The sequence below is a fragment of the Sinocyclocheilus anshuiensis genome, unplaced genomic scaffold (genome assembly GCF_001515605.1).
Source record: "Sinocyclocheilus anshuiensis isolate Anshui unplaced genomic scaffold, SAMN03320099.WGS_v1.1 scaffold776, whole genome shotgun sequence".
In the NCBI taxonomy this organism is placed as follows: Eukaryota; Metazoa; Chordata; class Actinopteri; order Cypriniformes; family Cyprinidae; genus Sinocyclocheilus; species Sinocyclocheilus anshuiensis.
This window is the reverse complement of record NW_015555808.1, coordinates 577,470-590,927: the sequence shown is the minus strand read 5'-3', so window position 1 is coordinate 590,927 and position 13,458 is coordinate 577,470. Positions and strand designations below refer to the sequence as shown.

General features: G+C 34.4%; 2 protein-coding genes and 1 pseudogene across 3 annotated transcripts; 2 read left to right on the top strand and 1 right to left on the bottom strand.

Annotated features, from left to right (window-relative positions):
• Positions 1–2,144: 2,144 nt before the first annotated feature.
• On the bottom strand, positions 2,145–4,867 carry LOC107675038 (putative deoxyribonuclease tatdn3; annotated as a pseudogene).
• LOC107675087 (kinetochore-associated protein NSL1 homolog) lies at positions 4,504–8,087 on the top strand. 2 transcript variants are annotated; one of them, XM_016469297.1, is made up of 7 exons: positions 4,504–4,644; positions 4,885–5,080; positions 5,353–5,431; positions 5,520–5,647; positions 6,281–6,335; positions 6,461–6,528; positions 7,674–8,087. In XM_016469297.1, exons 2-7 carry the CDS (start codon positions 4,913–4,915, stop codon positions 7,905–7,907), a joined length of 732 nt encoding a protein of 243 aa, XP_016324783.1. In that variant the 5' UTR covers positions 4,504–4,644; positions 4,885–4,912; the 3' UTR covers positions 7,908–8,087. The 2 variants fall into 2 exon arrangements, with proteins under 2 accessions (XP_016324783.1, XP_016324782.1); XM_016469296.1 differs by lacking the exon at positions 4,504–4,644 and having other exon boundaries at positions 4,808–5,080.
• Positions 8,088–9,093: 1,006 nt separating this feature from the next.
• LOC107675089 (basic leucine zipper transcriptional factor ATF-like 3) lies at positions 9,094–10,089 on the top strand. Its single transcript, XM_016469299.1, has 3 exons — positions 9,094–9,168; positions 9,601–9,705; positions 9,893–10,089. Exons 1-3 carry the CDS (start codon positions 9,094–9,096, stop codon positions 10,058–10,060), a joined length of 348 nt encoding a protein of 115 aa, XP_016324785.1. The 3' UTR covers positions 10,061–10,089.
• Positions 10,090–13,458: the final 3,369 nt, after the last annotated feature.

Genomic DNA, 13,458 nt, shown 5'->3' with positions numbered 1-13,458 from the left:
GCCTTTGAGCTTCTGTTTATGACTACTATGGTAGGCCTACTAGTTGAAATTGTGTATAATGCATAACATTGACTGTAAAATATGTATTTTAGGAATGGAAGTAGCATATGTTGACTTTTGATATTTGGATAGGGTCACGGCTTGTTTGGGGGGGAGGAGGTTGGGACCCCTCGGTAGAAATCGCGATCGCGTTCCGGGGGGATGGTCCCCTCGGTAGAAATCGCGTCCCGATTTTGTCGCGTTGTTTTGACCCAGTGGTTGGGTTACTACCCAGAAGGTTGGGTTGAACATTTAACCCAACCGCTGGGTCAAAACAACCCAATTGCTGGGTTTGTCCCTATTTTACCCAGCACTGGGTTGCATTTAACCCAGCATTTTTTAGAGTGTACACTCTAAAAAACACTGGGTTAAAAACAACCCAGTTTGGGTTGTTATTAACCCAAGGGCTGGGTAAATATAGGACATAACCCATCTTGGGTTAAATTTAACCAGGTTGTTTTTCATAATGGGTTGATTTAACCCAGCTAATAGGGTTTATTCAATTTTACTATATTACGATCTTATTTTTTACTTCATACATTAAATAATGCTTACAGATTAACTTAAATCCTCTAAACTTTTCTAAAACAGGCTACTTCACACAACCACTGGTTTGCATGATAACTTCCTTTATTTTCCTTTATTTAACATTTACAGCATTGTTTATATCGTTTTTAGGCTATACATATTGCCTATATTTAAACTCGTTTAACAAACATTAGAAGAAAAATTGAACATTAAACAGAAGTCATTCACGTGTAATCGACCAGTCTCTGTTATTCTGTTTCCACCGTAACGGCGCTGGTTCTCGTGCCCGAGCTGGAGTCGTGTTCTGCGGGGAACTGCTAACGGACCGCCGCCCTGCGTTACACTCTGTAGCCGAAGCATTCTGTGACTCCATAACCTGCCAATAAACAAACAATAAACAACTCTGAGGACGTTTTAACATCCAGTATTATATTCTGTATCTTTATTAATAAAGTCATTTATTTTATGCAAATATCAGGCTTTTCTATCACGTGAAAAGACCGCGACACTCATTCTGCGCCCCTGTATGTTGCTCTGCATAAAATTGAACGATATACAGCACAGTGACGATTTTATAGATAAAATAAAATGTACACAAACCTGTATTTTACCGAAGAATGCATCAATTCGATGGTGCTTAGAACTGCTCTCTCGTGAAGAGAAGACGCAAAATCCCCGCAATAAATAACTCAACCACTGGATAGACAAAAATTAAGAGAGAATATTAATTTTCATTTGTGTTCTGAAAATGAATCAGAGTTTTATGGGTTTTTAACAACATAAGATTTTCATTTTGGCTGAATTAATGCTTTAAAAAGTCTTTACAAAGAAAATGAAATGGTCTAATGAATTATTTCTTTTATGTTAAGGTTCATTGCGAGGATCAGTCCTGTCAACAGCAAGTGCTCTGCAAAATTCCAGATCAGCAAAAGAAGTGGGAAGATGGTGCAAAGGAGAAACTCTGGCCTGAACCCTCATGTGTCCTCCTTCATTAAAGAATTTGTGGATTTCAGCTGGCAGCTTTGAAAAAAAATAGTCCATGCTTCTTGTGTGTAACAAAAGTTTGAGTTCTTTTTGAAGATTCACTATCGTCACTATTCACTATTATCATAGTATGTTGTGCTTAGGATAAATTTTAAGAATTTTACCTATAATAGTTAGAATAGTATGTAATATATATAATAGTTTGTAACAATGTTTTGTTTGAGTCTTAACTGAAACTGAAAATATTAAAATGTTATTGCAAGGATTACAATTAAAAAAATGTAAAGTTACACAGTTGTCATTGCTTATTTTCATAAAATAATAAAAATGTACAGTCAAAACTAAAAGTACAGTATACATACTGTAAATACATTTACAGCAAGTTAAATGGTACTGTAATTATTAATACAGTACTTTTACTGTAAGTTTAATTTACAGTAAGTTACTGGCGAACTGCTGCCAGTAAGTTACTGTAATTTATACAGGAAATTTTTAACAGTGTGGCATGTGACGTGGAACAGGGTCATTATTTAATATATGTCTTTATTGCATGCTTATAATACTAATGACTTTATGGCACTAAATGAGAATCCTTATCCAACCTGCTCGTTTTTGCTGACGGCAGGCAGAAAGGAGAATAATCCAGCCTGAACCCCTTCCATAGCAACCGATGGCTTCCTGGCAAAATTATGCAATAATGCTTGTCTAATCCCTAAAGACATAAAAGAAGAATTCTGCAAGAAATTCAGCTGCGACTGCAAAGGTCACAGAGACACAATGATTTGCTAGCTCTTACCTAGTTCTTTCATTGTGGCTATGGCAACCTTGGCTGCTGACCGGGAATGTACATTCCTTTAGGATAAAAGAATGGACTTAGTTATGAGCATTAAAGAAACTACAAAATGAAGGGTAAGTTCAGTATACAATATATTTTGCTATGCAAAGTAGTGTTAAAAATTGGCAAACCATGTTGCCATTTCTGAGCTGCTTGTATGATTTCCTGTAACTTTCTAGTAAGAAGTAAGAACTCACACTGGCAAATTCAGATCTTTAGATATTTCAAGTTTTTTTATAAAGACTTTTATCTGTTCGTCATGCTCTTGAGTGGTATTTGCAAACCAGGGATTAAAGTCAAGACCAAAAAGAAAAAAATATTAGCAAGCATAGACCACATTATGTAACAAGTAGATGAGCTACAGAGTACAATTGAGACTCAATATTTAAAATCAAAATTCGAAATGTGAGGCCTAGCTTCCCTAGCCTTGTACAATTTCCCAAAAAAATGTTTGTATTATTATTATACCCAGACCAATGGTTCTCAACCTTTTAGATTCCAAGGCCCTCCATTGTATATAACAATATTTGAAGGATCAATGACTTTTCCAGTTTTTCATGATTTACTAGATAAGTATTTTTTTTTTAATATTTTTACTTTACAATTTCTACCTGATAACATATGGAGTTAGAAGATTTTATTAATTTAGATTCTAGTTCTTAAAAAAAGTTAATTAATATAACAAATATCTTGATTTTTTTGGGCTTATTTTAATCACTCTAAATCATTTTAAGTCATATTGATGCCACCTTGGGAGTTTGCTAAGAACTTCTTTAAATTTTCTCACTTCATTTAATTAATTTCACACTCCTTAAAATGACTTCTCTACATTTATATAAACAATGCAATCAAAGTAAGCTGAATTTTTGTTTGGTAGGTGTTGGGTCAATTCATTTTACATAATATTTATATAATATAAAAATCCCCAGCAGTGTCTGTTGAAAATTGTGCAAAAAAGATAATATCTACTTTACCTCCCCGATTGCAACAATATCATCTCTGTATTTCGGGAACAAAGGAAGTTATGGCTCCAGGTCCTGTTTAACTGAAACTAATATAAAGCATGGTAAACCTTTTAATGTACATTTTTCTATGTCATGTTATTTTACATTCACCTGAGTCTTAACACTATGCAAGTCTTGCCCTGATCCTTGAAGGGGATGAATGCCAAAACAAGGGAACACAAAACCAGGATAGCTATATCAAAAACATTAAATATTAGTAAAGCTGCATGTGTCCATTGCTGTGTAAGCATACGTGGTGTGTGTGCAACTGGAACACTGTCATTCTAAACGGCACAAGAAACTCCTCAGTGAGAATGTTCTCATCCAAAGCTTTTGTTGACACATGAGAGGTTGTGTTTAACTTACGTTTTTGACTGGCTCCCTCTGTAACTGCCACAAGAGCTTTCACTTCAGCCTAAAATTACATTCATTAAACAGAAGAGGTCATCATTGCAACCTCTGAGTGAGTCAACTTTGATTGTTTATCAGATTTATTTTCTTAGGCTTGACAAAAGCTTACCTTTTTAGCTCTCAGAAGTACATCATCTATGTCCTAGGGAAAACCATGAAAATAACTTAATATACAGACTAGGTTATGTAACAATTAACTGTGCAATTGATTTCTGGTGGCAGCAAACCCTTTGTCTGCATATTGGTTACATAAACACTGATATACAACACAGCTTATACGACAGTTTACATAAAACACTAGGCTATATAATAACATGTGTCTTTGTTTTGATTATTGTAACTTCATTCGGTCAAAAAGTGGCCCAATTTACTGTAAGTGCTGTACCATGGCAATTAAATCACTGTGAACTACCTGCTGAAAAGAATTAAACCAGCTGAGACCAACAAACACGCTTTGGCTGGTTTAAGTGTACTGGTTTATATATCCTGGTGGGGACTTAAACCTCACTACACACAGACTCATGGGGACTCGTGTCACGGTGGGGACCTAAATTGTGGTCCCCACGGGTACAAAAGCTTATAAATCATACAGAATGAAGGTTTTTGAAAATCTAAAAATGCAGAAAGTTTCCTGTGAGGGGTAGGAACCATTACGCCTATGGAGAGTCCCCACAAGGATAGCTGACCAGACTAAGTGTGTGTGTGTGTTTTCAGTAGGGCTGAAGCACACATTTATAAAGCAGGGAAACGCCATTGTGTTTATTGCTTGAAGATAAGACTTTCGCAATTTAGTTGACTGCATGAGTTTTCTTAACGTATCTGTGTAAACTCATTTGCTAACAGGTGACAGTGACAGTCAATAAGTACTCTAGCAATGATGTTAGTGTATATAAAATATTTTGAGCACGTTTCTGTTTAAATTAGTAAATAAAACGTGTTATTAAACCACTCGTTGTTTTCATGATCTCTACGGCATTTTCTCAATCTGTTTTAACGATTGCCTGGAAGGCGGAACGCTTCGTCCGCTGAAGTGTTTCTCTCAGGGTTTCTTTCGTTGTAAACCCATTCTGCTTCCGTTTCCAGGATTTATTTTGAAAAATAAGCGGCAGTCATGAAGGAAGATCGTGAGAGCGGGGCAGATTGTAGAGTAAATGTCAAGTCGAAAAAACATGTTCGTGAACAGCTTGAGAACTATAAAGACTTATTCAAAAAGTTGCTCGATGGCCAATGCCAGATTTCTGAGGAAGACAAAACCAAATTGCTGCAAGAAATGGTTGTGGTAAGTCTAGTAGAATAAAAGAGATGCCAGTTCATGTATTTTTTGTCTTTATCAAGTGTATCATGGTTTTAACATAGTAACACCATCTGTTTTGCTTGTGGTATTCAAGTATGGGAGTTATGACATCGACTTCGTTTTCTAAATTTGATAGACACAAAACCCACTTAACGTTACTCAAATGTGTTTTTCATCATCTTTATTATTGTTGCCGTTTCTGCTGTTGTTGCTGTGTGTTTTTTCCATTCACCTTATTTGTCTCTTTTATCTTTCAGAACTTTGAATTCACAGTGCAAGAAAATCTAGTTATTGGTGGCTTGTCATGGGACGAGGCGTCAGAGGATTATTGTGAAGGTAAGTTACTGTTACAGTCTCAGAGAACTCATTACACTTTTTGCAAACCCAAGCCATAACATTATTAACCATTACTTTGTGTATTTAGACTATGAGAGCACAATAAATGACATTCTGGATGAGAAAATAGTAGAGACCGCCTGCAAACGGAACTCTTACCCAAAGCAAATACGCAACAAGGTTGTGCGATCATTAAGAGCAGAGAGGAAACTTCTGGTGAGACATGTTTTTTTTCTCCTATATATATATATATTTCAATAAATGAATTTGTTTGTGATAGATATATATATATATTTCAATAAATGAATTTGTTTGTGATAGATATATATATATATTTCAATAAATGAATTTGTTTGTGATAGATATATATATATATATCACAAACATTCAATTATTGAAATATATATATATATCACAAACATTAAATTATTGAAATATATATCACAAACAAATTCAATTATTGAAATAATAACATTACAAACTTAATATTAATATTAGTCTTTATAGGATATTATTTGTATTTATTTATATTTGGAACTATTTGAGAACGCATTGCACTGAGTAAATTAATTATTTTACATGTTCCACCACTGGCCACTAGATGTCATAATATCATTCTTTTACAGTTGTAAAATTGTAGGTGTTCCACCTCTGGCCACTAGAAGTCGTAATATACAGTATTTGAAAATAAACTATTGTGTTTCTGTAACTCATGTGAGACACTGGGATGAAAAGTACAGTATACTTTGGTGTTTTTTCAGAGAACAGGTCAGTTTGATTTTTTAGAAGACCTAAATGTTGCTGTGTGAATTTAGCTTATATGTTTTTACTGTTAATCCATTATTTTAGGGTTTGTATGAACAGGCAGTGAAGCCACAAGACCTAAAGCCAGACCCAGCTCAAGGTGTGTGCACCTTTCTGTTTCTTTCTTTTTTTTTTTTTTTTTTTTTTGTTTAGTAAAAGTGCATAATTTGTACAACAGTGCTTTATGCAGTATTCGTTACTAGCTGTTAAACGTTGTTTTCACAGAGTTTGTCATCAGAAATGTATCAGCTGCTGCACCTGCAGTGTTCAGACAAGCCAGTACGGTTATGAAGGTACAAATGTATTATAATTACCATGCTTGTGTGTGTGTACATATACAGTACTGTGCAAAAGTCTTAGGCCATTAGTATTTTTGCCATCAAAAAAAAAAAATGGTTTTAAGCCAGTTATGTCTATCTTTTGCTGAGGCCATTAGTATTTTTGCCATCAAAAAAAAAAAAATGGTTTTAAGCCAGTTATTTCTATGTTTTGCTGTAGTGTGTCAGTAGGAAATATCATTTTACATTTCCAAACTTTGCCTTTTGCCATTAATTGTAATAATCCAGTAAGCACAAAGAGTCTGACAACAGCCACTGCTCCACACAGAGATCAGATCTCACCATCATCCAGTCTGTCTGGTATTACATGAAGAATCAGAAAAAACTGAGACAGAATATAAATCCAGAAGAACTGTGGCAACGTCTCCAAGACACCTGAAGAAACCTACCTGCAAAGCTACCTGAAAAACTATGTGCAAGTGCACCTAGGACAAAAGTGGTTTTAAAACAAAAAGGGTGGTTGCAGCAAAAATTGGTTTGATTGTATTAATTGAAGTTAATTGATAAATAAAATCTATTTTTGAAAGCATCCTCACTTTACAGCATTTTTACACCTAAAACCTTTCACAGTACTGTAGCTTTGCAGGTAGTATTCTTCAGGTGTCTTGGAGATGCTGCCGTGGTTTTTCTGGATTTATTCTGTCTCAGTTTTTTTCTGTTTCTTCATGTAATCCCAGACAAGACTGGATGATGGTGAGATCAGATCTCTGTGTGGAGCACTGGCTGCTGTTAGACTCCTTGTGCATACAAACATCTCACTGGATTGTTACAATTAATGGCAAAAGGAATGTTTGGAATTGTAAACTGATATTTCCTACTGACACACTACAGCAAAAGACACTTTTTTTTGTTGATAAATACTAATGGCCTAAGACGTTTGCACAGTACTGTATATATATATATATATATATTCAAAAGTTTGGGATCAGTTAGATTTTTTATGTTTTTAATGGAGTCTCTTCTGCTCATCAAGGCTGTATTTATTTGAGCAAAAATACAGAAAAAAACAGCAAAATATTGTGAAATATTATTTCAATTTCTAATATTGGTTTTCGGTTATATATATATTAACATGCTCCATTTTCCTTCATTCTGTTCAGTCTCTGAAAAGTCTGAAACAGGCAGCTGATGGTTTGCGTCAAGTACTTGACATGCAGCCTTCCGCGGAGTCGGTGGAAATCTACAGAGAAGTGTTTGGCAGTTCAGTAGGAGACGTCTGTCCAGATCTTCACCACAGGATTCCCTCCACCATCAAAAGAGCTGTGTCTGATTCAGAATACAGTGCAGACTATGTACCCACTCCAGAAATCATCCAAAAGACTGATGTAAATTAATGTGTATCTGTATGTGTGTATCATTTTGTGTGGCTATGGAGAAGGGCAGTAAAGGAGTGTTGTATTGACACCTGTTATTAAATAAGTGTTTTGTATGCTGATTCTTACCTATATAATGTAAAAAAATATTAAAGAAATACTTTGTGCATATAGTTTCTCACCACTTTCTTTTTCAATTACAATAAATTACATTTTTAGAGAACTATTGTGCTGATGTGGCCCAGGTTCATACCACAAGGTGTTATTGGTCTACCAGTGTTGGTTTCCAAATTAACTGGCACTGAACATCTTTTTATTTAACAAATCAGCCAAATAAACATTGACTAGAAGGGCTCTTTTTGTATCCTAAGTGAACAAAGATGAAAAGCTGACAGTTTTCTTAACACAAAAAATCACTAATATTTTATTTTTATGTCTTCTTTCTCTATAAAGATGCAGGAATATAGAACTTTGAGCGAATGGCTAGTAATGGCTAAATGAACTAAAACTCAGTCGTGTTATCTTCTGTAATGCATATCCATTTACGACAGTATGGCACTGAACATCTTTTTATTTAACAAATCAGCCAAATAAACATTGACTAGAAGGGCTCTTTTTGTATCCTAAGTGAACAAAGATGAAAAGCTGACAGTTTTCTTAACAAAAAATCACTAATATTTTATTTTTATGTCTTCTTTCTCTATAAAGATGCAGGAATATATAACTTTGAGCGAATGGCTAGTAATGGCTAAAAGAACTAAAACTCCGTCGTGTTATCTTCTGTAATGCATATCCATTTACGACAGTATTACGGTTTTTAATTTAACTTATTTTGCCTGCATTTGATTTTACTCTTAAAGACATTCATATTGCCTGACAGAATGTTTAAATACTTTAAAATAGCTTTTAGAAATCACCTGTTCAAAATGGAAAAGACAGTAATTTCGTGGAATGACCCAAAAGCGTTAAAACTACGAAAACGTTCACACCGTCAGAAGTTATTGGAGTTCTCGAGAGCACCACGTGACTTCAAAGAACATCAGCCGAAGGCATTTGCAAGAAATCACTAGTTACTGAGGGATGTTGACTGACAGTTTAAACGTGTCTAACTATGCGCTAATTAAAACGACGTAATAGTTCGCCTTAATTTTTCATACAATTTTGTGAACGGAAGTCTTTATTGCGCTCGTGCTCTTCTGCACCTGTCATGTCACTTTTCAATGCGACAAGTAACTTTAATCGAAATGATGCTCCAGCTTTACGGTTGCTTCGAAAGAGTGAGGTATGTTACTTATTTATTCTTGTTTCCTTTTCTTTACATAATTACAAAACAAGTTTATAAACTAAAATAAAAATGTATAAATTACTAATAAATTTCCACCTAACATACATTCTCGTCTTTCTGATCTGTGCCACCCAAAATGATTTTTATGGTTTACTGTTTGTGAATTGTTCGTGAGGTATGTTACTTATTTATTCTTGTTTCCTTTTCTTTACATAATTACAAAACAAGTTTATAAACTAAAATAAACATGTATAAATTACTAATAAATTTCCACCTAACATACATTCTCGTCTTTCTGATCTGTGCCACCCAAAATGATTTTATGGTTTACTGTTTGTGAATTGTTCTGATGAGATAAAACTGAACATTAATGTAAAATATTCAGGAAACAACACATCATAACAACCATAACATATGACTGTGATTCAGAGCTCTGATGATGATGAGAAAAGGCTGAAAAGAAGAGAAAAGAACCGAGTTGCTGCACAGAGGAGCCGCAAAAGACAAACCCAGAGAGCTGATGAGTTGCATGAGGTTTGCAAGCTGCAAATTATATAAAATATAAAAGATGCTGATTTTTGCGTTTGTTCTATTATAATGTGTATTTTCACCATGCAGACATATGTTGATAATTGTGGGCAAGCATGGGAAAATACATCAAATGCACATTGATGCATCTGATTGATGTGGTTTTTGACGTACTGAAATTTTCTGTAACCAGGTGTATGAATGTCTGGAACAGGAAAACAGCCTGCTGAGGAAGGAAGTCCAGCTTTTGATAGAGGAACAGCAACGCTTGACAGATGCCCTCAAAGCCCATGAGCCTTTGTGCCGTCTTGAATTGTGGTATGACCTCAACATCAAGGTCAATAGGCACAGTGTCACCTGAGTTTATGTCTAGATAGAGACACTCACATCTGATGCTCATGATGCCTCAATTTACCTTTAGCATAAATGAACTATACTTGTAATCATGCAAGGGATTTATGCATACTAGCATTTTTATTCTAAAGTATTACATTGTGTGTTCAGTATGCAGTGTGTTCATACAAGTGAATTATTAAGTCCTGCTTGAAACTGCATTGTAACAAGTTATGTTCAGAATACAGAATCTAGCCATATGTTAGTTTTCCCAGGGTCAGGCCTCACGTGAATACATCCTCTTTGGTATTTACTTTGATAAAATTAATAACCTAAACCATCTGTCGTATACCACAGTTAGTTGGCTGTGAATGAATGACATGTGGGAATGGACTTCTGCTTTATGAGAGCCAATCCAACCAAAATACCCAAAGTTAGTTTCAAAACTCTGTGACAGCAGGTTTATGTCTGCATATTATTAATTACTATTAAAAAATAACCATAGCAGTTTAATTTACATGTTAGTGTTACTTTTCTGTCTTGCTTGATCATATTTTGCTGTTGGAGTGTATTGTAAGTATTATAAAAATAAAAAAAAATATTTGAATAAAAAAAATAATAATCATTCCGTTTATACACTCTGTGATGCAGATGAAATCCAGTAATTACTGAAATTGAAATAGTCATACAATTTCTATTAAAATGAGGTCACCAAATCAGAAAAAGTACCCGGATATGATGTTTTTTCTCTCATTTGTGTTGAAACCATATCTGGGGGTGGTTGCGGTAAGATGGTGGTCATATTTTATTCTTGAATGTATAATTTCCTCAAACCTCTGTTGACTTACCTTCCTAACCAGTGCAGGGTACACACTTCTACATTTCTCTTCCAGTTTTCTCTTCTCTTCTGAAAAGTCCTAGTGCTCCGCATGAATCTGTTGACTTTCGTTTTAAAACTTTAAAGCCAAAAAGCACTGCTAGAGAAACATAAAACAGCTAGCTTTAGTATGTTCAGTATAAATGTTTATAGCACAAATGCGATTGTTCAGAATGGGTTGAGTGTAAAGGATAGAGTTTCTACAGAAAATAAAATTGCCTTAATTTGGGTGTGACAAAATATATGTAGCGCACAAGTTTTAAACGCAGTTTTGTATTTCATAGCAATTTCAACAATGCATAGCTTTATAATAGTACATACGAGTCTTCTGGTATGCATGGTGCGGGAGAACCTGTAAATGCAAATGGAAATGAATGTACTGTAAAAAGAGAGAGAGAGAGATTAATCAGGTACATATCAGAAGTACATAAACATATCTTGGTCTTAGAGTCAAAATGTTGAGAACCAGTGTTTTATAGTCATACATACATATATACATATATTTAACAAATTAAATCATACATGATTGTCAACAGTTATCTCTGCTTCAACAGTTATTGATTGCAATTTGATTGCAGTCAAGGGCGTAGTTTTGGTTTGAACATTGTGGAGGGTTGAAGTGTGAACTGTTTTAGTAGAGTCCCGGGTCATACTCCCTCATAAGGTTTATTTATTTGTTTGTTTGTTTGCATATAGGTTTATTTTTGTAAAATGGTCTTTTGTGCTATCATCCACATGCACAGTTGGTTGATAACATAACTGCAATAAAGTAATAATAGCCTAGTTAACAATTACTTGTTTACATAGGATATATAATGCATTTTATATTATTTAGGCACTTATAGGCTGTAATTTGACAGAATGTTCTAATTCAACATCTAACTTAACATTTTCTAATATTGATATTGTTTATTTCTTACTCCTTAATAGTTCATCAGGCTCTTAATGATTTAATCTATGCCATCTCTTGGAATATCTGAAGGCCAGGTTTTTCCATCACTCATCATTAGAACCCATTTACACATGGCTTTCTTTTCTGACTTGTACTTGGTCTTATGAAAATGTACCATAACTCTTAACTGTAGCATTTGTTATAATAAAGCTAGCCTATTAATCATTACCAGGCCAATAATGACTATTATTGTTATTCTGTATAGCATTTGTTATGAAAAACAACAGCCTGCACATTTAGAGACAATAGTGCTGCAGTTGTAATATAAATCTATAGGGAAAAATCTAGTCTCTTAACAGATTATCTATTATAAATTCTACAACAAGTTAGACACAATAAATAAGCTTACAATAAAACGTGATCAATTCTAGTAAAGGTGGGTATTTTAAAAAGATTATAATAGTCCTATATGTTAGGCTGTTATATGTATATATGTACTTGGTAATTTTGGTTATTGGGTGGTTCCTCCCCCCATCCCCCCGCAAACTACACCTCTGATTGCAGTATTACAAAACATCTGCAATGTTCCTTTCCGCATCTGCATTTAAACAAGCGGAAACGAGAGTCCAGTGCATACTGCAACTCAGCGTCTATTTTAGTTATTCCTTGATTGTTATGCCCTCTAGTGGACACATTACTAATCCACTTGCATTTTAAATACGTTTTATATAATCTTTATATTTAGATTGCATCTATCTATCTATCTCTATATATATATATATATATATATATATAATCGATTATCTTTATAATATGTAAATCTACTGAAAATAGACATAGCTGCTTTAAATTAAAGTGATAATTAATGTAGCTTTAATTATCTACATCTACTGTAGCAACACTGAATGAATGCCATCAGTTTGTATGACCAGTCTGATCGATATTCTAGAAATGATGTCTCTTCTAAAACTCAGGTTGGGTCAGAGCTGTAAATATCTCTTCTTGTCACAACACGATAATAAAAGGAAGCAGAGAAGATTATCATAAACGGTTTAGCATTGTCTTTAAAGTGCACATGTTTTGAAATCTGAATAGAGGAGCATGCAAATACGCTTTGTGAACTGGGAAATTAGGGGTGTGTCTTAAACAGAAAAATAGTTCTGTTGTGGTAACCTTTCCTTCCTGTTCTGTAAGTTCCTGGTAGCAACTGTAGGTGGTTGCCCTCGCATCTCAAAACTCTTGGAAACCTTACAGGAACTTCAAGAATGTGGACATTGAAGTCCCCATTGAACCTACACTTCCTTGAGCTCCCCCAAAATAAAAAAGAAGAGACATTTCCATTTTACTGGCAAGGAAGTGGTCTAGACTGTTCGCTAAATGCATTCATCGTTAACCTATACACCCTGAGGGAAAACCAACCTTTTTAAACGTGAGGTTTGTCATATACACTACAGGACTGTCATTAAAAATACTTTTTCCTGGATGAGTATAGCATCAACATTTTGTTTCGTCTTTCATATTTTTAAGGATAATGGAATATATGTATCATATATGCTGTTTCAAGTACAGTGCTGCTTGAAAGTTTGCGAACCCTTTAGAATTGTCTATATTTCTGCATAAATATAACCCAAAAAATCATCAGATTTTCATGCAAGTC

What these genes read in the sequence shown, in the direction of transcription:
- LOC107675087 (XM_016469297.1), top strand. Translation starts at nt 4,913, where the DNA reads ATGAAGGAAGATCGTGAGAGCGGGGCAGATTGTAGAGTAAATGTCAAG. An exon ending in GTCAGAGGATTATTGTGAAG is followed by an intron (nt 5,432 to 5,519) that starts GTAAGTTACTGT and finishes TTGTGTATTTAG; the next exon opens with ACTATGAGAGCACAATAAAT. An exon ending in AAAGCCAGACCCAGCTCAAG is followed by an intron (nt 6,336 to 6,460) that starts GTGTGTGCACCT and finishes TTGTTTTCACAG; the next exon opens with AGTTTGTCATCAGAAATGTA.
- LOC107675089 (XM_016469299.1), top strand. Translation starts at nt 9,094, where the DNA reads ATGTCACTTTTCAATGCGACAAGTAACTTTAATCGAAATGATGCTCCA. An exon ending in GGTTGCTTCGAAAGAGTGAG is followed by an intron (nt 9,169 to 9,600) that starts GTATGTTACTTA and finishes ACTGTGATTCAG; the next exon opens with AGCTCTGATGATGATGAGAA. An exon ending in GAGCTGATGAGTTGCATGAG is followed by an intron (nt 9,706 to 9,892) that starts GTTTGCAAGCTG and finishes TTCTGTAACCAG; the next exon opens with GTGTATGAATGTCTGGAACA.